The sequence below is a fragment of the Rhea pennata genome, chromosome 6 (genome assembly GCF_028389875.1).
Source record: "Rhea pennata isolate bPtePen1 chromosome 6, bPtePen1.pri, whole genome shotgun sequence".
Taxonomy (NCBI): Eukaryota; Metazoa; Chordata; class Aves; order Rheiformes; family Rheidae; genus Rhea; species Rhea pennata.
In genome coordinates this window covers 15,213,630-15,241,032 of record NC_084668.1, presented here as the reverse complement: position 1 = coordinate 15,241,032, position 27,403 = coordinate 15,213,630, and the positions used below count along the sequence as shown (strand labels likewise).

Genomic DNA, 27,403 nt, shown 5'->3' with positions numbered 1-27,403 from the left:
TCACAGTGCACTTCTTCAACTTAAAAAAAAAAAAAAAAAAAGAGAGAGAGAGAGAGAGAGAGAAAGAAAAGAAAGAAAGAAAATACTATCAAAAGGTGCCTATCTGGAGGCCCACGACTTTCTAATGCCACTAGGCACCTGGAGCCAGATTGAGAATGTCACTTAAACAACAGCAGTGGTAGTTAGTTCCCTTATGTGACTGACAGATGTGTTTAACCTTGGTAGATGTCTCGCATCCACCAGCAGCCAGTTGACGTAACACAGACTAACCAGCAATTAAAAAGGAACTGGCAGATGCTTCTTGCTCCAAAGCTAGAAAATGTTAAAAATCTAAAAGATGACTCAGAAGACGATAGTCATAGAGCTCACAATGCAAATAGTGAGTGGCAAACAGTGAGTAACACAGAAGTTAGGCTAGTGATTTCAAAGGCTACATTCCTCTAAATGAAACAAGTCATATCCATACTGGTATGGCTGAGCCTAAAACGGGGACAGAGCTATCCCACACATGTGGGACAACAATATATTATTAGTCAGCATTATCACTCTATTCCTAGCTACTTCTTTGTGGTGTGGGAACTGGCTGAGTTTTTCTTCAACACTGATGCTGTATTAATTACTTTTTTTCCCAGAGGTAACTCAGTGTAAAGATGAAGAGAAGAGTTAAGTGCATCAGATTCAGTTAAAACTTCTTGAAATGTTCCACTTTCCAGTGGTGAGATTGATACTGGTAATTTTGAACCTGTACCATTTCTACACATTCATTGGTATTTTAAAAATTACTTTAAGGCCTTTCATTAACAAAGGCTATCTATATAGTACTATTGGATCTGATGTTCAGATCTCTGCTCCTGTCTTTAAATAGGCACTGGACGCCATCAGTCTTCTTGTGGACAGACATTCAGTAGGCCATATGGTTTACTTGTATTTGTATGTACAAAAAACTCCTTGCCAGGCTTTGATCTTACACTGGAGTTTTCTTTTAAGGCTAGTGTAGCAGTCAGGCTGGTAGGAAGAGCCTTTATTCTTTTCCAGTGAATGAAAGATAATGTATCATCCTATAAATTATATTCCACAAGTTCATCCTGGCTTTGCAAATTATGTATTATCACTAACTCTGTGCAAACAGCTCACAGGGAGAGAAGACTGAGATCCTATATGCCAAGGAATTCCTGCCAACATGCCCTCTCTGAGATCCCAGCCTGTAGTTTCCATGTGGCTCTTTCAATCATTCCTGTTTCAGTTTTGGCAGTACAGATACCTGCTGGCCTAACAAATCACCATGATGCCCTGAAAACAAGAACATGGAAGCAGTAGACAAGAAAAAAAAAAGAAACAATCAAGTTGTGCACTATATGGTATCTCTGGACCACAACAGCAAGAAAGCTTTTAAATAAAACTAAAATAAAATCATATATCTCTTTTCTCAAATCTCCTCTTTATTCATAGCTCATAACAAAGGCAGTGTAGGACTTTGTGCATGGATTCACGACTTTCTGAGGTTAATGGTCACCTGAGCTGCGTTAAGCTCTGCAGATAGTGCCCAGCTGGTTACGAATATCTGAGAAATATTCGATTCCTCTGACCAATAGGTCCATCTAAACACTGCCTAATATTTCGTAAGTTTTGCCAGCCTCTGTGATTGAAGAAGTTGGACTCTCTCACCTGCAACATTCTCCTAATTATTGCAAATTCCCAAGAGCAATATTTGAGTTTCATAACAAGTCAAAGAGCCACTGTCAGACAAAGAACCAATTCCTGTGCTTTTAAGTCTTAAGAAGAAGAAGAGGAAAAAAAAAAAAAAAAAAAAAAAAAAGGAAACCTACAGCAAGGATGAAACAATTATTTAACAACAGTCCTAGCACAGAAGCCATATAATGGTATCATTACTCATCTGGTAATCTGATACAATCTGTATCAATCTGATACAATGGTATCATTTGCTCATCTGGAGCAAAATACATGTTTACATATTTCCTTTCACTACTTTACCTTCAAATGCATAATTATTCAATTCTTAATTTATCCATTTTGAGGAATGATAGCCTGAAACCTTTCCTGCGAACCTTTCCATTTTAAATCATGAAAGAATGGTGAAGTCATCTTTTAATTGTCCACTGGAACAGCCAGCATAATGGATTTGTTAGGGGAAAAATTAGCACACTAGTAGGGATACAACAAACAAGATGCAGAAGTAAGTTTTCTTGGACCCAGGTTAGTTCTCACTGGGCTTGTTAATTTGGGCTCTGTGGTGTGAAAACCACTATACTGTTACTGGTAACAGTGCTGCCTGTTCTCAACTCTCTACATCTACAGCAGAGATAATTCACAACTTCTGAATAACTGAGAATCAGATAAAAGTAATCCCCATGGCCAAAGTTTTGGGGAAAAATTGGTTCTGAAAAGGCCCTCATTTCAAAATTGCTAAAGAGCATATATGCATCTGCAATTTCCATTTAAAAATAAAAGCTTGTGACTAGTCTCCTCCAGCTTTCTCTCTAACTCCTTTGAGGATAGCTCCTCAAAACTCAACAGTAAAAATTACTTTTCACTTGTAAGATGCGAGCTTGGTGCTTAGATCTTGCAGGAGATAAACACCTCCTCCAAGCAAAAGGGAATGTACACTTTCTTCCTAGCTGTTTATTTGCAGACATCAGTCTGGAGTTTTCTGCCAGATACCAGTAAGTTCAAAATCAGCCTGCATATATGTAGAACACAGATCAGTTATGAACTGCATGCTCAGCCTTTCCTGCTCAATGTAATCCAATTACCGTTCCCTTGTTTTTCCCTTGTGGGTCTCCAGAGCATCTTTTGGCCCTTTAGTAATTCAAAATGATCTTAGTGAGTACAAATATTTCCAGGAATTGAGCTAATGAAACAGACCTCTCAGTTCTCTCTTCTTGGATAGAAGATAAAGAAACCTGCCAGAGTCATTGGCTAAATGTTGTGGCTGCTTCCCCTTTCAAATAAGTCTTCCACAGTCAGAGATTTAGAGTACCATATGCTGAAGAAAAGAAAAAATGAATGTCAAGTCTGCCTACTGCCTCAAAGACTTATTAGTGCCAGATTTGAACAGAAAACTCTCATCAGCATTTCCATTTTCTGTGAAACATGCTTTCAGCAGAGAAACATCCAAAGGATGAGAAGTGTTTCTAAAGAAAGGTTCTTCTATTTAACAGAAAAAATGGCTGGGGAATCTCCTGCCATCTCCTACTCATGATAACATAAGACAGGCTCCCATTTACTGACACGCAGGTCTGAGAACACTTTCTTTTACATTCACCATTCCTCACCAAAACCTCACTGTCGCCTGCTCCAGCAATTAAGATTTCAGGGCCAATAACAGCTATGGCTTGGAACGATCCTTAGAAGATATATTCCTGCATGGCATTTGAAAACATCTAATGAATGTGAAGCACAGCTAGACTAGGAACAAATCTCAAGCACTCACGGACTGTTGCTTGAGAACTGGTCTCCTCAACAAAACTATCTTCCACACTTCCCAACAAGACTTGGTTTCCTGCTCCCGATCTGCTAAAATTGACTGTACCTGAATCTTGGCACCACTTTCCACTTCACAGCTGCATGAACTGTGAGGGTTGTTCAGTGGGTGTTAAAACCCTTTAAATCAGAAGGTGTTCTCAGACGACAAGACATTGCACTAGCAGTACTATTTCTTAGGGGCTCTTTCCGCTGCAGTTAATTATGTCCTATGCTATCCACTTAGTGTGAGAGATGTTCCATATCACACATTTAAAGCCCACAAGGCCATAAAGCCCTAAGAAACAGTGAAGATTTAAAAATCATCACCAACGCCCCACAATGTCTCAGTGAATACACTTTACCTAACAATTTTAGATTTGCCCCATCATATCCCAGAGTGTACAGCATGAACAGAACCAAAAGATTCATTTCCCCAAAGGGTCTACTAGTTTTTGCCTTTCTTTACATCTGAATGACAAAAGCTTTGTTTTTGCCAAGACAAGTTGTTGGAGATGCAAGGCAAGGCAAGAGATTACAGTAGATTACTCATTTATTAAAAATGAAAAAATCAACAGCTTCTCATTGCTATTTTAACTGTTCTCTCTCCTTTTTTTTTTCCAGAGTGTTAATTTACCCCATCACTATTGCAGCTTTTGGCTACTATACCCACTTATTTCAAACACTAGCTGATTTAAAAACTTTATAGGACAGGACAGTGGGATTGATCTAGTTCTGGTTACTATATTCTGAATATCAAATACTTTGCAGAAGAATTAGTCAAGCTGTTTTTGTTTGTACTTTTGTTTTCGACTGTGCTTTTCCTCCTCATCTTTAATCTTTCCTATGCAATTTCAGAGTCTTGCTCTCCCAAAGAAATTGAGAACAGAACTCACTGTGATGGCAATCAGTACTGGACAGAAACAAAGAAAAAAAGGCTCAAATTGTTTAGTTCCTCATGAGATCAGATAATAAATTCAGATACATTTTCAATCACTCTAGGATAGCTCAAGATTCTATCTCTTTTATTTGATGCTAGCTATCTGCTGTTTTTCCAGATTAGGAATCACATGGTGTGCCCAGAAAAAGCCACCGAGAAACATCGAGAATCAAAAGCTTGTGGAAATATTTTCTAGGCGACATACTTCTTCCTATCCATATCATATTTGATTACTGTAGGGGGGAAGGAAGAATGATAAAGGAGAGGCACTAATAGTTTCTGTCTCCTAAGTTTTTTTTTTTTCACCAATCAATTACTCTCTTTAGAGATCAAGGCAAGTGGATTATAATATTGAGTTACTTGTTATTTTGTGAAACCACGTAAATTACCCAAAATGTATAGTGAAAAAGTTAGCCTGGGAAATAAAAAAAAATATTTCTCCTTTCTTGGCCGCAGCTTCCATACCATGAATGACTTATCATGTCGACTGACACACAAAAGAAGGCTAGAGCTCTTTACCCATTTTCTGTAGCTTAGTGGGCAGTATCATTTGAAACTTCCACTGCACTGATACTAAAAATATACTGCTAACGATTACTGTACGGTTATTCTTTCAGATGTGCGATCAATGGGGTTGTGAGCAGGGAAGCAGGCTCTTTTCCCCTGAACAAGTCCCAGTTCTCCAGCAGAGCTTATCTCCAGGCAGCGCAGGGACCAGTCCCCTGGGAGCTCACTACTGAAGACGACACTAGCACGTCACTGGTATCATTTCACACAGACCTTTTGGATGACCAGCCTTTCACCAAACACTGCAGCAACAGCCTTAGGCATACGTCCACGGTGAACACCTGCTGCACCACAGCCCTGTCTATAGGTCCGATATAATCTAATGACCCCATCATTCTCAAGAGGAAAAGATCACAAAGCAAGTGACCTGGTATTTCCTAATCATAAGAAGGAACAATTCTGTGATGTGTGAATACCTTTCTTCATACTGATTAATGGTATCAAACTAGATTTCTCACCATTTGATTCATGTATCAGTATTACAAGATGCAGATGCTTGAGGGCACGTATTCCCTGAAAAAATTGTTAGAAAAAGTGATCTTTTAAATTATGGTAGCTAACACAAAGCTGATAAGGCCAAGGACAGGAAGAAATGCAATGTATTTAAAAATTACATGAATACAATATATAAGACAGGGGAGGAGAGGACACTGCTAAGTTACTGTGTATGATTTTGAACAGTACCTGTATGATTTGGAAACCTCATTAGTAACTAATGGCACGAAGAATCCCTAAGTCACCTTTAAAAATGGGAACCTTTGAAAACTTATCCATAGGCTGTCAGGACAAGAGCTAATTGACTAGAATTACAGAAATACAGATTAGTTATTTGGGTTGGAGCTGTTTCTAGAAACATTAGCTTCTAGGCATTATGGAACATGAGGTATGAGAGAAGAAGGTCATCTGTATAGAGGCAGAACGCGAGCTTCTATTGACACATGGCAGTACCCAACATCTGTTACGTCTTCCATTCTTCATGAGGCAGGTGATCTCCAAGCGCGCCAGCACTGGGAGGGCACTCTGTGTGAGCAGCAATGTGATGAATGGATAAAGTCGTGACTGGGTATGAGGATATTTTAATTCTGCTGCCAGATCTGACATGGACCTGTTGGGTAACTGTAAATGAATCATTTTAATACTATAATTCTACTGTCTCAGACAATACATCCTGTATCTTCTAATGGCATGATCTCCTTTATAGACTGCATGAAAGTGCCTTAGGGTTAAGCACAGTTATTTATTAATTTCACTGAAACCAATCAATTTTGCAGAGAATATTTCATGCTTGTCTGGATTAGATCATAGCTACCTAATCATGCTCACCTCCACATAAGCCCCTTTCAATACAGTCTAAATATGAACAAGCCTTTCAAACACTTTCACTTCTTCCATATTAAATATTTAATATGGAAAATCTGAATTACCAAGAACATTCTTTTCATTGTCACTTTTATTGAATTAAGGAATTTGTCTAGTTATTTTGTGCATAATATAAAAGTGAAATAACAAAATCAGCGAGTAGTTCCTTGAAAATACTTACAAAATAGGGGGTGGGTTGTGAACTATTAAAGTATACATAGATTGTTCCAATATTATTTCTTAACAAGTGTATAGGATCTTGGGATTATGTTGAAGAATATTATTGCTCAACTCTCAAGTGAGAATGCCCATTCTCATTTTACCAGGACCCTAATCTTTATTTACATATCAATTATCCAGCAGAGACCTGTCTATGTTGTACTATATACTGTCAGTCTCAGCAAATATCCTTGAAAAAGATCCAATAATGGAGAAGGAATCGTGCTCACTTTTAATACTACAAAGGACATTATTTTCATAGTCCAGTAACTTTATGGCAAGCATAAACCTCTTGGAGGAAGAAAGAGTAACATATCTGAACATTATTTTCATTGGAATAACTTCAATTCCAACAAGACTAAAAGATAAAAGGATATGAGATTTAAAAATGATTAAATGAGGGACAAATGGTAGAGGATATACATGACTAAAATGACCGTCTTTAAAGAATGACACAGAAGCATTCTCAGAGCAACTCTGGAAGGGACATCTGTTAAGGTAACTAACTGACCTTAGTTATTATTTTCATACAGTGCTACATTTTACAGTCCAGGGTTTTGGAGCCTGATATCTCATCAACCCTTTAAATTAATGTTATCTTCATTTTACAAATGGGTAAACAGAGCGACAGGGATAAGAAGAGCACCACAGCACCACTGCAATTTGCCTCCAGATTCTTAGTGTGCTGAGAGCTGCTCCACCTAATTTCCCAAAGGTCTCTAATTCCAGCTGAGCCAAAGAGGAGCTCTGCAGATGGTGCAGCTGCCAAAATGCTTGGCTCATCTTAAAAACCACGTTCCAGCTGAGGCACTATAAGAACTTCTTGGCATCCGGATCCTGACCCCTTCCCCAACCACTTTTAAAGCTCCTCCTTCCTGAACTGAGACCTCCCAATTATAGCTTGCTAATAGTTGTATTTCATCAATAGAAGACAATTGATTCGTGTTTCTAAGGTCATTTTATACTACTTTGGCAGCAGTAAAGGTGATTTAAATGGATATTATGTTTTCATTCACTTTAAGGCTATTTTTCTATTGCCTGAGGAGCATAAAGAGATCTCAGCGTAACTGAGAAGCAGACTCTAAGGTTTCACCTCAGGAGTGACTAACCTTTCTGATCCTCTGAGCTCCATACTGGAATATTCATATGTCTCATGCATCAAAATCATAAACACGTGTCACCTTCCTCAGAGAGCAAAGTGGAAACAGAGGTCTGTGACCAGCACGTAGGAAAGGGGTCCCTCAGAAGCCACACCACTCCCCTGACAAGGAGACTTCACATAGGGGCAGTGGGCCCAGACTGGCCTCAGCTGCCCCTCCTGCAGCCAGGGACTCAGATGCAAGTCCCATGCCAGACCCAAAGCTAACCACATACCATAACCAGGAGATAAACTGATGGAGAGCCCAGCCCATACAGAAAATAAAAGCTTCTTCCCCCCTCCCCCAGTTTTGTTTGATGGTACTTGAGACCTTAGCTATTTTGGAATTTGCAATGCTTCAGAGAGGTCTCGGTCATTCGGTCAAATTAATTCTATGATATATTCAACCACATAGCATTAACTTCCTATTGTTCTGCCGCATGCGCTAGTGACTCACCCTTGTGTTTACTCATCCCTTCCATGGCTCTAGTGCCTGATATGCTCTTGAATAATTCAAATATCATCATTCGTCTACAATGATGTTTATCTGGAGTGAGACTTCTAAAAGCACTGCAAGGACTTGGGAACTGAACTCTTATTGACAGTACATAGATAGGATCCATGCTTCTAAGATCTCAACACGGCTTCAGAAAGCACCCACCCCATTTACCTTTAAATGGCAAATGGATTTATACCTTCCGTTTCAGCCAGTGAAACTAGAACACTTGACGTTTTCTGGCTCTAATATTCAGGAGTACTGGCCATATACACGTGAAAGAACACACTGAAGATCAACATACATGCCAAGAGAGGATGTAGAAGATAAACCGATAATACATTCCTGCATCAAATATTCTTGTACATTCATGGAATTTCTCATTTCCTTATCCCAGAGGTATAAGGATTCTGAGTGGAATGAATAGCAAGGAATGGCTACTGTACAGTCTTGCCAAGCAAAAGTCAATATTTTAAGCCCCCAAAACATGATTATTCAAAGACTGAATAGGCAAGCGTAGCACTGAATGCCAAATAAAGGGATATAAACAAGACTGATGGCCATTCGCATGAACTGAATACTATGAAGCTAATAAGGTTGCAGACATAGAACCAAACTTAAATTAGTGCTAAATTTTATCACAAAAAAACTTAACATAGTCACACTGGTCTCCCTTTGGTAACAAATCAAGAGCACGTACCATTCTTGGAGAGAATCACAGCCAAATATTCATGAAAGTAGGTGTTGACATACAGCAGAAGACTTGGAGTATGTGCCGTAAGGAAGCTAAATGCAATGTTTTCCTTGGACATGACAGCATCTGCGTAAATGGCAGAGCTTGAAGTACTTGCATTTTTTGTGACAGGATAAGGTTCTTGGAAAAGATAGGTAATTGAAGTGCCAGCTTCAAATAATGCAGAAACCTCTGAAAAAAAAAACACAAGGGAAAAAATCAGATACTGCATTTTCAAATTTTTCAGGCAGGCAGGCATGGACATGAGCTGACTGCCTCAGAAGAGCACATCTCAGACAGCAGCACACTGCAAAATATTTCCAGCCTACCTGGCATCACTGTCTCTCTGTTCACACAGGCAGAGTGGCCTTTCCTTATAGTCAATTTATTTGACACAGAGACGTACAGCGTATGGAGATAGCCCTCTAACTTAAAACTATTTCAGTGCTAGTATCAGTGCTCCACAAGCCTGCTCAGGAATTAGCAGGCTTTCCATGAACATGATGGAACAGGCTAAAACGTTCATCAGCCAAATAAATGTCCTGCTCACCGTTTTCCAATAGTAAATATGTATGGCTATATTTTCCATCTCACCACACTAAAGACAACAATAAATTTGTTCTTTCCCATCTCTTTAAAGAAAGCTGTTATTAAAGCAATGCAGTGACCAAAGGACAGTCACTGAGGGAGAAGGTAGCTCCAAAGGAAGAGAATCTTCTATCTGCACATGCTCGGATCCCAACCGCTCACACTTGTGTTTTCAATATACCCACAATACAGTTTGGCCACAAAACACATGCAAGTGACAACAGCAGTTTTACTCCTATGAGCCACAGTAAATTCATCATGGTGATGTCTTCTGCTATAAGTTGATTGCAAAGATTGTCTTCAATAAAGTAGCTCCATCTAGATATCAGCAGGGCCACGTCCTAACAGGATACTATGCAGTTACTCAACATGCCTCTCGTGTCATCGGTGCCAAATCCTCAGCTCATGTAAGTGGGCATAGTTCCATGGACTGCAGTACAACTAGGCCGATTTACACCAGCAGATGATGCGGCCCACTTAACAAACTTGGAGCATTTGCAAGGTAAGGGGCAGCTGTGGAAATTAAAATGCTCACATTGCACCTAGTTGTTATTCAGCAGAGTTTCTGTAATTTCTTCTTCCAAAGAGCATGTTACCTAAACTGGATACTCTTATTTGTCCTGGTCCTTATTCTGGTCAAATGCATATATCTCCTAAGAGTCAGCAAACAGGTTCAATGAGAACACACTCATCATAGTCTGAACTGCTCAAATCAATTTTCTCCTGAATGATGCGTGCTTATTTTTAACATATCTTAGGATGGCCAAGTTCAGCATTGTCACAGGGATGGCAACAAGCATAAAACGACTATCCCTCTTTGTCAACCACTGCTCCAAAACTCTGCAAAGAAAAGTTCTCAAGATTTTATTAAGGTGGAGCAAGCCAGATGCGATTTAAAAGCAAACACACCAAACATTCAGACATAAGCAGACAACTCTGATGTAGAATTTCAGGCCTAGTGGATAACATTTAGTTATATGCAACTATATGCTATATGCAACTGAATACAGAATCACACTGTGATACAGTTGGTAACTTTAATAACAGTTAGTACAAAAAGTACCATTTATAATTTTTGAGGCAACAATTTAGCCCACTCAAGGTAAACACTTAGTGCTGTTCAAGGGAAAGCTGGTATTAGAACATATTCTTACAATATGGGGTACAAGCTGATGTGGGTGAAATCACTAAGGGCTTAGGATCAAAGCATGCTGCCTACCTTCCTTGCAGAAAGGTCCTTCATAGGCTGAATTGGTACAGTCACAAGAATAACCATTATACTTCTCCACACATTTTCCTCCGTTATGGCACAGGTTACCATAACTGCTGCAATGTCCTGGACACCCTGGTTTAACACCAGAGGTCACTTTAGCTCTCTCTTCAAGGTCAAGTCTTTGCCCATTTAAATGAAGAGATCGGATGCATCCCATAAACCCCTTTTGTCTGGAAGCTGTTCCTCCTGAGAAAAAAAAGGGCAAAGGACATACATTCATTGATGAGTCTGTAAAGTAATCAAAGCCCTGAAGGACAATCCAAAGGTACAAATTGAAACCCATGAAGTTTAAAAAAATATTATCAATGCATATAGAGGCAAAGGATGACAGCCAGCCAGCCCTGGAAACTAAAGTTTTTATTCATCATTATGAACGGAATAAAAAGGTATATGTGACACTTTCTTCTTACCATTCTTCTCTTTTCACCCTTATCTATTGTCCTATCTGGTATTTAGACTGCAGATTCAATTGGAAAAAGATTAGCTTATTTATCACAAGTCTGCATATCACCTAATACATGAGAAACCTAAACCTAAAATGTTTTTCTATTTGTTGCCTTAGTAAAATATATAAATAACATCCTAATCTCAACAACAGGTGAGTTACCCAGGCTGACTAGTCCAGACAAGGACGAACATCAGGCCTGTTGGCTGAAGGGAAATGACTCTGGAAGCAGAATTTATGCATGACTGACAACATGATGTCACATGTGAATGGCTGCGGTAGGCATGAAATGTGAGTTTGGGTCACAATTGTGTCATTTACTTGAATTGTTGAACATAATTGCATTTCTTTGTGAAGATCAGAGCTATACGGATCTAGGCAAGAGGGCACTTCAGGTTATATAGGCTAATTAGCTTATTATTTGCCCAATGAAATTGCTAACAGAGATCCCTGTTTATAATAAAGACACCTTTCCGATAAGAGGTGATCTCTGATAATGATAATAATTACTGATGATTATAAGACTACACTGCAAAAATATCAATACTTGCATTACTGAAGGCTTTGTTTGGCAGTTGCCAGTGTTTTGCTTTTGAAGTTAGCTGTAACTTACTTGCTGAGAAATCTAATTCTGGCTCAAGAGTTAACACTGTTTTTGTAGGCTGTGAAATGTTAGCTTTTTTGGTGATGCATCTCCTTCATAAGAGTAGGAAAGAAGTTATGTTTCTAAAATATTCTTCCATAGAAGTTGGTCCTATGTCAAAATGCATCAACTAAGAAATTATGTCTTTTGATGAATTCCTTGGAGAACAGCATCTGTTTTGTCATACATTGTTTAATTAAACCAGGCTGTGGAAAACTAAGAGAATGAAACACCAGGCTGAAAAGCAATCTCACCAAAACTTTATTGTTCTGCTATACTCTTCTGACTTATATTTTTCTTTCTTGCATGTTAATAGGAGAAATACATAGGTCTTGGATTTAAATAAGAATAATTTCACTCTAGATAGTATGTGTGAGCCTAGAAGGAAGTCTATTTTATGCTAATTTTATGGCACCTTTCTCACAGAAAAAACATTTTCAAACACTTCTTCAGCTAAGTCAGGTTTGTCGAACTGCTCATATTCTCATTGATCTCTAAAGTACCTTGGAAAGCTAAAAAGTGAGAGATCGAATGTAATATCCATTTATGATTCTTTTTCTCTTCTAACATTTGGCAAGTACAGAGCTTATCGGACACCATCTACTTGATCCTAGATCTACACAGTATTTACTCATCCAGTATGTTTATTATTTGTGCATTTTGGCAGTTTTATTCAATTGGCTGGACCTATGTTCAAATACATTCTTGAATGTATTCCTGAATGTTTTTTGCCTCTCCCTCCAGAGTAAGCAACGCTACATTGGCCTATTTTTGTGCAGAGCTTGGTGGAATTGATATTACCTGGTTTATAAATTTGTTTTGAGTTTGCTCTTTCTACTGTAATTTCTTTAAATTAATACAAGAAATATAGCCAGGTGTAGGGACATCCATGCTGTGACTGAGGATTATAAAGCAGCCTAAATCATTTAGATACCCAAGACTCACTGAAAGAAAGCAGAAATTGGCTTCTAATTCTTTCAGGCTGCTTTAAAATTCTAGATCTTTCGATTTTGAGCAATCTCCAATCTACAGAAATAAAAAATTCATTTTCCCCTTTCTCTTCACACACACACACAGAAAACTATCTCAGAAGCTTGATGCATAGACATGTGTACCAGTGTTGGCCTTAAGCAGACCTTCTGTCTTTATTCTAAATTATTACAAATGCAGTCATAGAAAGACTCTTTCTGGTACTACCTACCTAAATACATACGTGCCTTGTAAGTCAATTACACACTAAATATACCAGCTAATCATACAAATGTTATTTAATCTATACTTTTGTTTCTTACTGACTATGCATAACTGAAAAGATCATTTCCTTAACGGAGAGGGACTGTAATTGAATACAATCAGGCAGAATGGCTCTTAACACATTATTAGGTTGCATTTATAGGAAGTGATGGAATAAAATAAGAATTGCAAACGTGAATCTTTCACATTGTATTGCTATGGATGAGACGGAGATGAAAGGAGAAGGATTGGACAGAAACATTTCTATTCTGACTCGCCTACCTTTGGTTTAATCACTAGGTGGATCCAATAGGAAGGGATACATTTTTATGGTTTATTTTGCATGACACGTGTAAGAAATCATCACTGCAGTGGAATCCTGGGAACATCCTGCAGTGATGATCTCTTGCACGTGCCACACGGCATTCTGGCAGGCCCAGTCAAAGCAGATGCAGAGGTTCTGCTCCCTCAAGTGGAACATACCCTGAGGACACAAGTGCTGGGCAGAAGTAATGTCAGCAAGTGCAAGAGCAGCCAAGACAATCGAATCACACAACAGGGCAATGAAAGGTGGCAAGGCAGAACTGAATGGAGAACAGGCAATAAGGAAAGAAATGACATCTTAATTCTAGTATTTCTGTGATTACTATGAGTAGCATGCGCAAATGGACAGATCCTAAGCTTTAGCAGTTCCTTTTTATACCATATTGATGCATAAAAGAGGCCTCAAGGTAAACAGAAATCACCACCTGAGTACATCTTCCCCGGCAACATAAGACAAGTATGAACTTCCCTACCTGTAATGAGGTACCAGCTCCAGAATGGGAGTATTGTAGGTGCATCAGTGTGCAAATAATGAATTATGGCTGCTTTATGCTTCTCAAGGCCCATAAGTGATCAAGGGAATCTTTCTAACAGATAGCACTGTGTTTCCAAGTAACACAATGTCAGTTCAAGTCCAGTAAGACCTGACTATCAGAGTTACACTATAGAAATACAGCTTAGAAATACTAAGAAGGAACTCATGGCTATATGTAAGTATGTAGAGCAAGTTGAAAACTGAATTTACCCTGGAAATATGCCAGATAGGTTAAAGTTCAAGAACGTGAAAAAATCAAAATTAGCGTAGGGACAACATAAGTCATGGTGATATTCCCCAGGTTCTACCCGTTGTCTCTAAACACCTGGATTTCTCTGCTAGAATGACCAACCATGACCATGACCACTGAACTCACTATCATTATATATCAGTTGGTATCCCCTGAGGTAAATGAAGTTCACATCTTTCCCTGTCTTGCATTAGGTCACAATCAACTTCTCCTCCATCTAAAAGAACTAGACAGCTGTTGTGGTTTAGTATTTTTTGGTTTGATTTTTTATGGAAAAGAATATTTACTCCAATATATGGTTCCTTTTTATCTCTGAATCTTGACATATTTAAACTCCTTGCCCAAATTTAACAGAAAGGATATTATGTTCTCCCAATTTTCTTAAAAACAGATAGCTGGGTAAATGAGAAAGAAACAGCACTGAGGTCTCCACTCAGGGAAACTGCAGTGTGAACTTGTCCCTCACTGAACATAAAAGGACTACACATGCAAAAGAGAAATCCTTCTCCGCGTTTAGCCACTGGAAAATCTTCAGTAAAAGCCTGAATCTCCTAAAATACTGAAGTTAGTCAATCTCAAGATAACTTTCAGAGAAAGAGAGGCCTTCTTAACTCCCCTCCTTGCAAAGTATTTAAAGGTTGATTAACTTATTCAGATACCAGTCAGAAGTAAATGAAGCACAGTTCCAAGGCTGCCTATAACTGCTTTGTTAACATTTATGGAAAAGGCTTCTGTTCATCTTCCTTTGCTATAAGTCACAGAAGGTAAAGTCTGTTTGACAGACCAGCCTTAAAACAAACAACATAAAAACCTGAGAGCCAAATCCTTCTATCGTATAAAATCTTAAATGTATCAGGTTCTTGGGTTAACAAGGAAAAATCTGGACAAATATTATAAGCCAACAGTCCCCTCTAGTCCCATTTTATAGATACCCAAATTCATTTTGTGTGTGTGATCTACTATGTATAACCACCACCCCCCCCTTAAGATGAACCAAGACAAAACAGACTCGCATATTTTGTGGATACATTGACATCTCTCAGGCTACGGGAAAAAGATCATGGTTTGAAAGTTACACTGAATCTCCAGTCAACCATCATCACAATGCTATGTGATATTAATATAGTTCCTTCATCCCAAAGGATCAATAAATCCTTCCAGAATATAAACAAACTAAATTAAATGTTGTCATTGAGCCTTATTTATGATGTTTACAAAATATTTGAATTGATTCTGGAGCAGAATCAACAACAACAACAACAAAAAAACAGTTAGATCGTGATGACTAGCCACTTCCACCATGGAAAGAAAGTTCTATGTTTAAATGGAATGAAACAGGGCGATTAAACTGAAAGATATTAGGAACATTTTTAAAACAGCAAATCATGTCAGTTATATAGATTATTAATTAACAATATGTATTTTAATTGCGGTAACCCCTTAATTATTATCAGTGTGCAGAATGTTGCAACTGTAGAAATAAGTATGTCGTGGATTATGGAAGGGGGAAATACTATTATGGGCTGCTGCGTCTTTCTCTTTTACAGTGTTTAAATGTTGCTTATGCTTTTTTTTCTTTTCAGATAGGATAAAATTCACTCCACAAGTTTAGGTATTAAATCAGCTCCTCCTATTAGAGACTGGAATGAAACCTTCAGTGGAGACAAATTATGCCATATCTGTGTATTGTTGGACTTCTGCCATCTTTCCCTGTAGCACCTGGGGACAAACAGTGTCAGAATGAAGAGGCTGTTCAGGTTCCCATCCCTTCTAGCTACTCTTAGAAACACTGAAGAAAATCTGGAAACACTGGAAAATCTTGGCCTTTAATACATATTTCTGTAGTGGCTAAAGGTAAAAAAGACACTCCTAAAAGCACTTTTTCTGTCCCTTTCATTTAAGTTCAGTAAAAGTGGATGGACAATTGAATGCAATCCTACTACCACACAGTGAGTAGTGTTCACTCCTCAGCTGAGGCAAAATAACTATGTCCTATGTCTTCCCAGGTCCCTAAGACGTCTGTGGCAACCCAACCTCCAGATCTCTGCTCACAGAACAGCTCTTAGGAGCCCCTGGCATCTGAGGAACATATCATTCCTCACTCCACAAAACGGAAACCTCACACTGTGACAGTCGTAAATTTATCTTTCTGAGTTCTTTGGTGAATTTTTCTCAGGCTGAGTCTATGAGAAATTACTTCAGGTATAAATCAACTGTTATGTGGGAAGGGCTCATGGCCATTGATGAAATTGTACCACTTTATTAACAGATTCACTCCTTCTATCTGAAGCCCATTAATCAGTGCACATATAACTTACAAAGATCTCAGATAAACACCTCATTGGTAAACTTTATTAAAGTGTGGCATTGACAAACTGAGGTTTGCTATAGAATTTCAGCTAAGAGAATTCTTTTTAAGTAAAGAATCAATAATTAGCTATTTACGGTCCTAAATAATAAGCAGGTTACAGTCTGCTCCATGGCAGAATTAATTACTCGGAAAGGGAGTGTTCAGGAATAGAAAAGGCAAAAGGTCATCTGTAGCCCCTGACTCTATTATCAAGTACAAGCTGGTACCAGTCTACAGTTCATTTGCATTAGAGATAGGGAAATCAACTATACATAAACAAAGTTTGGGTTCTTTTTTTAGACCATCTTCAGTTAAAATAGCTGTATTTGCTTTGACTGTGTTCATAGTTCTCTTACACATAAGGTCTAGGGCCCAATGAGGGTTTTGGCAGGAAGATTTGAAGGAACAGGTTTTTAGCATATATTGTAATCAGAAGGTTTTGCCCCAGAAACTTGCATGAAGAATTTGTCTCTTTTACATTGCATCTGAATGAGACAGCACATCTACTACAGCAAATTACACAGCTGAACAAGAGGAAGTACTGAACAGAATTCTTTGGCACTAAATATATTTGAAGCAATCTTGAAGCCTAAAAATATCATCTAACATACAACGTATGGCTAATGTTTTGCTGTGGAGGCAGTAGTATGGGTTTGCATTACATTGCCTAAGCCAGAGGTGGAAGAGAAGGAGGCAGAAAAGGTTATCACACCCAAGCTCGGTGGCAAAACAATCCCATTACCAGGTTTTGATAAACAAATATTACAGGTATCCCCAGAAATTCTTAAATGCTCCCTACCTACAAATAATTGGCTGTTGAGCTGCAAACGGAAGTGGCCCTCTGTAGGTGCTTCCAAGACCTTCTTGGGGAGGCTGTCCACTTGAAGAGAGGTTTGTTTGAGGTTCCTCTCTGCTCGGATGTAGTGCCACTGGTTGTCATTCAGGGGCGTGGGAGATTGCACTGTGACGTCCGTGGGACCGTTTCCAACATCTACAGAAAAGGTGATCTCCTTGGGGGCTGAAATAGGCATATAGATGTGAAGAGGAAATAAAGGTCTGAATTAAATAGTGGTTTTGACATCAAGAAATCTTACATAAATATAGGGTCCATTAACTTTTATGTCAGCAAACAGTACAGCATCATTTACCTCCCATCTCCTACACAGCAGCTTATATGTAAATCTAAGCCTGCGGCCTCACTGATCTCTGCTGCGATTATGCTTGGCTCTGGGTACCCATCTTTTTTGCTATAACAATTACTGTGCCCTAGAAATAGTAGTTTATTCTCGTTTGGAAGTAAAAGTGCCAAAAACTGTACTAGAGTCACACAGTGGTAGCAAAAGCTTTTGGATAGATAATGCTAAGATAGGGGAAAGAATGAAGGAGCTCTTTCAGACGTACTTAGCAACCACAGAAGTTGACTGTATGCAGTAGGAGGGAAACCTCCAAGCACTTCTTTACAGGAATAAGCCTGACCCAGGAAGCAAGAAAAAACAGATGAGAAAGGCTAGTTCATTGATGATCCCAAGTTACAGGTGCAAATGTCACGTGTCACAGATAGCAAGGCTCCTAGAAACAGTATTAAAACTGGAAAGCAACAATCATATAAAATAGTCCATCTTGTTCTGCTGAATGTCTAAAAAGGGCCACAACTCTTTAACAATCTGGTTCCTGATTGTTTTTTTTTTTCTTTCCTTAAAATGCTGAATACAACTAGAAAGGACAAGGATCAGGTCCACAGACAGCACACCAATCAGAAGGTAGTGGATTGAAAATTCATAAAAAACTGTTTTTTCAGGCCCAACAAATAGGACAGGCCTGGTTTGAGAAGCTGCTTCTTAGATAGTTAAAGATAGGAAATGCTCCACAGGGATCAACGACGATCTATTCTGAGCCCCTGTATCTGCTGAAAGGCCATTTCCTTTCTAAGCAGCTGGTCTGCAGAGCTTCCTTGACACAAACCCTTTAGGCTGCAAATTCCATCTGGCAGCAAGAAACACAAAACTGCTAATGAGAAGCCTAAAGTTTAAAAGAAAAGAAAGATTTTCCTCAAACTTTTAAATAACTCATTTCTCTGTGTGTGTTTAGTGCAGATATGAAAGCATTCACTAAACAGTCATCTTAGTGGTTTGCAGTGTTTGTCACATTTGATATCAAACTACCATTTTTATTTCTATGGCCTTGAAAATGAAATGCAATACACTGAAGTACACCCAAATTGGACTTTGATGTGCAATTAACAGTAAATCATACCTCATTACCTTGTGATAATGCACCATGACATTTACCATTGGTTTAATGAATCGAAGGGCCTTAGAGCCCTATTTTATTAAATTTTATGTTGGGGTTATTATAGGCATATTATAAAATGCATAGCACTCAGTTTGTTTTTCCTAAGCTTGGCAGAATTTGGAATACCAGAGTCAAATTTCACTTCAAAGCCATAATACCTTTTTGTCACTTATAGATATTCGAAGTCATCAGAACTGGGGTAAGACTAAATCTACTCAGTTCCCTACTCCTCTCTTTTACTCGCTCAGTTACACTGCAGCCACTAACTCAATTTTAAAGTATTCAAGGCCCATTACAACTATGACTGACTCCTCTTACATCAGCCTCCTAGCCTTCACGTGGTTGTACCATCCTCCCTCACTCCTTCCTCACAGTTGTACCATAGACACTGAATTCCTCTAAAACATTGGATACATCACTTATACAATAACAGAAATAATCACTTGAATGACTTGTATTACATTTTACATCTCACAATTAAAAATACAGCCTACGGGCACATCTATTGCTCTTTCTCTAAAGAGAAAATATGGGGAAAAATCAAGGGATGAAAAGATAAAATCATCGCTTTCTTCGTGAAAGGCAAACTGAGTAAGAGCAGGATTAAGTGCAATGACCAAGGCTATACAGGGAAACTCTGACAGGAAAGGGAGTTGAACCTAAATCATATGTATCCAGTTCAATGAGTCTGTACATCTCCCAATTTATTCCCTCCTCAGTCTCTTCTAACAGTTGCAAGAGAGAAGGAAAACCACCCTTCCCACTTCCCTGCTCCTGTCACATTGGGCACATAGAAAATACACTCAGTGGGAAAACTTACAGCTTATTTCAACCCGTATGAAGTCTTTAATCCCCAGGTTTTCCAAGAAGACACCAGCCAGGGCGGTGGTTTTAAAGAAGAAGGAGATGTCTGCGCTGAACTCGGCATGGAAGGTGGGGAAGTGGAGGTAGGAGGCCTCGGTGTTGAAGGACGCGGCGTTCCAGAACTGCCCTGCAAATGACAACCCCCTTCTCTATAGTTAATGGGCATGGAAGAGCAACTGCGAGCTGCTCAGGGAAAGGCACCTTTTAGCAAAGAAAACAAAACCCCAAACAACAACAACAAAAAAACCCCAAACCCCAAGCCCCACCTTTATCCCCTCCAACAAATAAACCAAGGAGAGGAGACATTCTGTACTTATGGAAATTGAGATGAGCTAGTACTCACTGTCTCCATAGCAACGCAAAGGGCCGATTTTCCAAGCAGCCTCCGAATTTGATCTGTTTGTGTCAGTGATCACTATCTGAGTTACAGGCAAATGGTCTTTGAAAGCAAGGAGGCCGGTATCATTTGTCCTGGATTATAATAAACAAACAAAAAAGAGACAGATAAACTACAGACAAAATCCTCGGCTTTCCTCGTGCAAGTCAGCAGTTGAAAGATGCTCAGTTAAAAATGAAAGGTCTTTACAAAATCACCTAGAAGACTTGTGACTAGTTCTTACTGCTTAAGGCACATATATGTACACATGTGTATGTGATCTATGCTCATGCATAATACTGACCCCTGAAGACATTGCATTTTGATACATGAAACTGTCTGGCATGGTCTGTAACTGTATTTTAGCTATGCAAAATGACAGTGAAGCAGAGCATTTCTCTGATAGGCATTATGTAAAATGGGCTCTATTAAACTTCCTCGGCAAAATCAATTTGATGTGGATCAGGTATAAGTCCAAATTTACCTTTCTGTTAAGTTAGTCAGAGACAAGTACAGTATTTGGGCTGGCTTTATGCTTTATCCCAGCAGCAGGAGGACGCGTGACATCTGATCCTGCACACTGTTAGCATGGAGCAGTCAGACAGTACAGGATCCAGCCTGAAGATGGCTAGTGCACAAATGACTGTGCGAGTTTTTGAAGAACATTGATTTGGCAGAGCAAGCTTGCACTAAATCAGCTGTTTGTACCATGCGCCTGCAAGACCTTTTGGTCCAACAACTTAAGTACTACAGCCTGATTCACTGCATTGTCGACCAACAGTCTGTATCGGCGAGGCTTATTCTGTGATTAACTTGCACGTGGCTGCTAAAAAGGAGTAGGATGGAAAAGTTCCTAGATGATCATTATTTTCTTTTTTTACTCTGAGAATCCTAAAGAAAGTGTTGTCCTTAAAATGCACCATTGCATTTCATGGCAGCCCTCTGGTCCATGAGATGATTCAGTGCTGTATAGCTCTGGAGTCATCCCACCCCACTTCAGGAATTTAACTGAGCTCTTCAAGTGTTTAACTCTGACCTTACCAGAGCTGATCTGCCCTCAGGACCTGTTTCTCCAACTACTGATCTTACAGCAATGAAATTGCTACCACATGTCTAACGTAAGCAGCTCTTTCCATAGCAATGAGATTGTCTTCTCCGAGCTCTTTTGCTCAGAGTTGAGGTCTGCTGTGAACGTGGGCACATCAGCCCCGCAAAACATCCACCAAAATGCTGAATCTCAGTAATTTGGGGGGAAAGCAGCCTTACCTCTCTACACAGTCAAGCAATCTGCATACCAGATATTCTTGCCTTCCTTTTTGAATGAGACCACAGGGACTGCTGGGGCATTTGACATCACAGGCAGGACCCCAGGCTACTTATAGACTTCTCGTAATTTTGCCTTCCAAAAAGGGTCCTCTCATTAGAGTTCCAGTTGCAGGAAGGGATGCATTATTTCCTCAAACAAATATGAACAACCCAGCTGTGTCATTCCAACACACAACTTCAGATGTTTTCTTAGCTGAATAAGCCTTCTACTCTGACTAACACCTTACCAAAGTTATAAGGGGTATTCTGATCTTTTTGATATAGCCTGCATTCATTTCATTTATTTTTCATCATTTCTAATTACATAATTACATGTAGCATAGTTAAGCATCTAGTAATTCCAAGGGGAAAAGGAGACTTACCCTCCTCAACCCTAACATTTTGTTCTTGCTTTGGCGGATGTCTGACATATAGATAATGATAGATAAAGTGCAGAAAGATGAAACTCCCAGAAACCAGGCAGAGCGATGACTTCAATACAGACTCAGAAAGAAAAGTACCACATATGGGTTAAAAAGTACATGGTCCCCAAATCTCTTCATGGAGTCTCTCAGCAGGTACTCATATAACTTATTGTACCAACCTTTGAAAGTTAATATAAATGCTCTTAATAGATTGTAAAATGGTTGTAACAAAACGATTAGTAGTATTGAATATTTCTTAGGAAGATAAGAAATTAAAGTGGTTCTGCTGGTGGGAGAGAGAATTAGGCAGGAAGAATGAAAGCAAGGCATAAAGATGCAAAGGAGGAAGACATAACAATATGCAATATATACATACATAACTAAGCTGACATTTACTTTTTTAAAAAGATTTTTCACAAAAAATATTTAGGGAGGTTTTCTAAAAATATTTTTATTGAAAAATAGGGTGAACTTTTGGCCAGTTATGATCAGTATTAAAATAAAAATCAGTATCTTCCCACAATTATCACTGAAGATATCTAAAAATATGAAATGGTGACATTTTTAAGGAATCTACTGCACATTTCTGCAAACTACATTGCTTATTAGATATTCTGTTATATTGTACAACATTCTTTTATATCAAACTTTATGAGTTTGAGTTTTTACTAGTTATATGCCAGTATCACAGAGAACTTTAGTAGCATAGCTCAACTGTGAGAAAGAAAAATATTCTAGAACTAATGAAAATCATCACTTTTATGTTAATGTCTTGAAAACTCAATCAAGTTACTCTGGAAGCTCAAACAGCACATTAAATATATTTTATTGTCTCACACATGGAAAGAGAAGAAGTATGTACGGATACATATTCTCATACAAAGAGATACTTTGAACTAAAGCCTATTAGAAACATTCTGCCCTCCAGAGCAAGTATTAATGATGGGGTACAACTTACATATTTTCACAGTTTAGCATTATCATCACTGTGAGAAATCAAGTTTTTGGTGAAAAATCAGCATCTATGATGTTTCTGCTAAGAAAAGCAAAAAAGAGATCTGGAGACACTACGCTGTGCCTCTTGGGAGATTAAGGTTGAGTGTTTTGCTTTTCTGGTCTTGAGATGAACTGTTTCAGACTCCATTTCTTACTAAGCACTAGGATTTCTCTCTTCTTCTGTGCTACATCATAGCAGCATCTGAATTATGGGAAAATTGTCTAAGAGCAGAGCAAGAGAGCATCATATACCTGAACAATAATTTTCTGGAGGTATTACTGTGCCATTACAAAATACAAGTATTCCAGGGTTTTGGCAAAATATTTTGAGTTTTGTCTGAAAAAGGTTTGGGGGATCACTTTTAATATGTTATACTTTTCAAGGAATAAGTGGTATTTTCTGATAGACAGAATCTATGGTATGATGGGTGCATAAATGATTTTATATCTTTTAAACAAAAATATAGCCTTGTTAAGAGACATTATTTTTGTATTTGTTCCCAGAGCTAGGTTTTACATACATGTGTTTTAATCTAACATTTAACATACACTTAAAAACAGATTGCATTTGGTTTTCCACAGCTGCTTCTCACAGCTTAGCCAAAAACATCACTTGGTTTCTCTTAGCAGGTTTCACACAGTCCTCTGCTACCATTTCCACTCCCTGTGCCTGCTGTAAAATGTTACAGCCTACCTCTCAGAAGTACTCAGGACTATGGGGGGGGGATGCCTGCCTGCAGGAGGGTCGTGGGAAGCAATGCTTTTTGGTCAGAAACATGAGCTAGGTCCTGATTTCACACAAAATAAAGCAGCTTTCATCTCATTCTTGAAAGGAGCTGTTTAGGTGAAGAAAATGGTGCGAATAAATTAACAAAATTGGGAAGCAGGCCTTCTTTCTACCTGATTTCAGAACAGCTTCAGATGAAAAATTTGAGTATTTTTCAATCTGGAAAGCACCCTCGATGACTGGATCTTAGTCTGAACTTTTCACATTACAAGTAGTATTAATTTGCACTTCCCACAAGGAAAAACAATCCAATAATCCCCTTTGAATCACTGAATTATTTTTAGCTGTGGGTATTAAATACAGTTGGATGTCATCTGTGCATCCATGACTGAAGATTCATGTCTATATCCACCCAAAGGAATCCCTCAATAAGCTGTGTGCAATTTTACACCTCAAATTCTCCATATGGGGGGGGGGGGGGAAGGGAACAGTTTCATCACAGCTATAGAAATGCTAGAAGTGACAGTGCAGCATCCAGATCACTTAAAATGTAGCACAGGTAGTCTTACCTGTGAATGATGAATATCTGTTTTGATTATAACATCATGGGACTTCTTTTTTTCCTGTGTACTAATAAAAGGATACTAAAAAAAAAACCCTCACTCTATGGTAACCCAACAGCATAAACCATCATAAACCAGTAACCTCTAGGTAGTTGTTTCCACATTTTTTCTAACAGATGGTAGAGCTGTGGTGCCATTAAACATAATTTCTTCTCATATGGTTCCCTATTGGTATGCTTTCTTTCTGTATATTAATGAAAACTCTGGTGGGGTCTGAGCCTCAGTAGCTCAGATATTCAGTACAGATTTTCATGAATACAGTGCATTTGGGGAAAAGAATACTATCATCAGCAGATGTCAATGAACAGCATGAGGAATTGGCCATTAAAAAGGGCTTTCATCAGATAAGTTTTTGAGCCTTGTGCAGGACAGATCATTAATAATCCAAAGGAATACATTTTAATTACTCTCTCTCCTACCAGCTGCATCCAAAAATGCTTTACCGAGTACAATAACGTACAGTTATGATAAAGAAAAAACAGCAGCAGAAGGGAACATATTTAACAGGTGAAGGCAAGATGCAGTGGATTTATTTTGCTGCTGAAATTAGGAGAGAGGTGCAGAGAAAGAGAGTCTGGTAATGATAGTAATGAACCGATTCGTGTCACCTCCGGGGACTGCTACAACCAGCTCTTGGCAGACAGCTTATCTCGTTTGTTGACAAATACAGTCATGAAGGTAGATCTCCAAGACAGCTCTGTACAGGCCAGGTCACCTCCAGTAGGATTTACTTAGCAGCTCACATGCACCACGGTGCAGAATAACCTGTCCTGCTTTGGGGCAGAGGTTCCCAGCAGGATGAGGGCTGGGCAAGCAAACCCCGTCAAACCTGGGCTTGACAGTAGTCGGGTTTGTTGGCTCCGTTCTTCTCAGTCCTCTGGTTTTACCACCCTCGCTGCAGCACAGAAAACACCAAAAATACAGCTCAGCCAGAGAGCACTCCATTCACTTCTGCAGCGCTTTGCTCCTCGAACAACGGCAAGTGTATTCAGTACAGCTCTGAGGGAGCCAAAGTGGTCTGCTAACAGTAGTAATATCTGCTTTTTTTTTCCCTTTTTCTTTTTCTCTCCTTTTTCTTTCTTTTCTTTTTTTTTTTTTTTTTTCTTGCTTCATGTCCTGTGGTTTCCTTGCTGTATACAATACCCCAAAGGCACAGTAAAGAGGTGAATGCATTTAATTTGAAAATTAGAAGATTTGAAGGCTCAGTGGCCCAGTGAAGAAGGCTGTTCTGGAAGATACAAGAAGAGGCTGTTTGTATAATCTGAATAATAAGATGACAGAAATAGAAAGATGGCCAGGCAATTACTGGTCAGAATTGAGACTGCCCACCCTACTCTCCTGAGAAGGCTGAGATTCCTATACAAAATGGCATCCAAAGATGCCACTCTTCCTATGCAGAACGGAAAACTTCAAAGTTTCCCAAAACTACAAGGATCTACAGAGAACACCGTCAGTAAGAAGTAAGTTTTGTTTGGTGACTAGCTTCAGTCAAGAGACAGTATTTGAAGCTGAAAATGGATTTTAGACACTGAGAGACCAAAGCAGCAAATGGACATAAGGACAGTAGCATACTACCATGGCATGAAAGAAATTCCTCCTATTTAAATGAAAGGTTTGATGAGCAGAAAGACATTCATTACCAAGGCAGGAGAATTTGCTTGAGATGAAAAACAAGCTGAGAGAGTTATTTAAGGATCCAAAGTATCACTGGAGTGGGCAGAAGATAACACAACCCTGCCTGCATTTCAGAAACACTGTATTCTTCACATCAACTTTACACCTTTCCCCAATAACGCCTGCATCAAGAGTGCATCTTCTTTTTGAAATAGTGCAAATCTTCTAGAAAGCCAATTACTTTCAAAGTAAGTCCTGGAAGCCATAGAAAATCCACGTTGTCTCCACATAATTTGTTCCAACAGTTAAACTCACTGTTGGAGAAGAGGAAGAAAGAGAAAGAAATATTTTTTGGACTATATTTAAACTTCAGCTTCCACCCACTAGATAAAAGAGCTTTCAACAGTCAAGAATTCCTCTTTTTTAGCGGTATGAAAGGACTACAATCCAATCATGTTTAACACCTTTCCAGGCCCATTTTGGGGTCAAGGTTAGAACATTATGACAGGATCATGCTGATTTGTGCCTCTGTTCCTTCAGCAGATGTCTTCTCCCACTCCCTAGCAAATATCAAATAGTTCCACTATTCTGCTCTATTAGAATTAATTGTCATCATATCACAAAGTATGGAAGCGTGGTGAGGAAAGGAGTGAGGAACTGGATGGATAAAGATACTTTTCACTGGAGTGGTTTAGTAAAAAGAGAAGGAAAACAATGAGTCTTGCCTTCCCCATATAGCACACACCTAATTATACTCCTGTTCGTCTGGCTAGCATAATACCAGAGGGACTAACTTAGCATCATGTCAAGCAGAAGACCAGCAGCTTGCTCAGGTGTCTCCTTAGATATCATTTAAAAGTCAGTATGCCTAGAAGTGCATACTGTGTTCTGCCAAACACCTGGCTCAAGACTTTTTTTTTTCTTTTTTCTTTACTGTTTTCTCTCAGCTTCTTTTTCTATTTTTTTTTTCCCCTCTCCTCTGCTCAGAGAAATTAGTAGGTTCTTCTTCACTGAAGACCTAGTCTAGGAAAACAAAATCAAAGCAAAATCCTCAGCCTTTCTCCTCTTTGGAAGGATGCTCCAGCCATCCTGGTGAGTTTCTTCCCCTGAGTAGTCTGATTCATCTAAGAGGAACAAAAATGATTTTCTGGTTTTCCACTCTGCAGCACCCATTTTATTTCATGTGAAGGCAAATAAATGCATCTACTACTGCCTTGCTCCTTCCTCTAAAATATATAACAGGTTAGAGTCACAGTTCAGATCTCAGCAGGTTTCAGATTCAAATGCTCATTTTATATCAGGGGGGTCAGTGTTCTAGCAGAGCAGCACAAAAGCAGTCTTCAAGAGGCAAGAAATTTCCTATGTTTAGAAACTCTTTGCAGAGGTCAGGGCTTTTTCAGCTTTTAAACAGGCAATGTGCAATTTAGAATGCCACTAAACAGAAGTCCAGATTTATAATGGATTAAAACAAAAACAACAACAAGATAAAGGACCTCCACACTAACAAACAATAAGCAGTTTAGCTGAGACAACTTTTATCTGTATCCTGTTATCATTATGAAATTAGGAGAAAAAGGAGCTCTGTGAGCAGCCAAGCTAATGAAGCCA

General features: G+C 38.9%; 1 protein-coding gene across 1 annotated transcript in view; it reads right to left on the bottom strand.

The window, feature by feature from the left end:
* The window catches only part of CNTNAP5 (contactin associated protein family member 5), a 286,625-nt gene that overhangs the window by 23,364 nt on the left and 235,858 nt on the right, over nt 1–27,403 (bottom strand). Inside the window, exons 15-19 of the mRNA XM_062578339.1 lie at nt 20,073–20,200; nt 19,686–19,856; nt 17,373–17,591; nt 10,740–10,979; nt 8,900–9,124 (exon numbers count right to left, since the gene is read on the bottom strand). Of these exons, the coding sequence (XP_062434323.1) occupies nt 8,900–9,124; nt 10,740–10,979; nt 17,373–17,591; nt 19,686–19,856; nt 20,073–20,200 (983 nt within the window). The remainder of the gene's footprint in view (nt 1–8,899; nt 9,125–10,739; nt 10,980–17,372; nt 17,592–19,685; nt 19,857–20,072; nt 20,201–27,403) is intronic.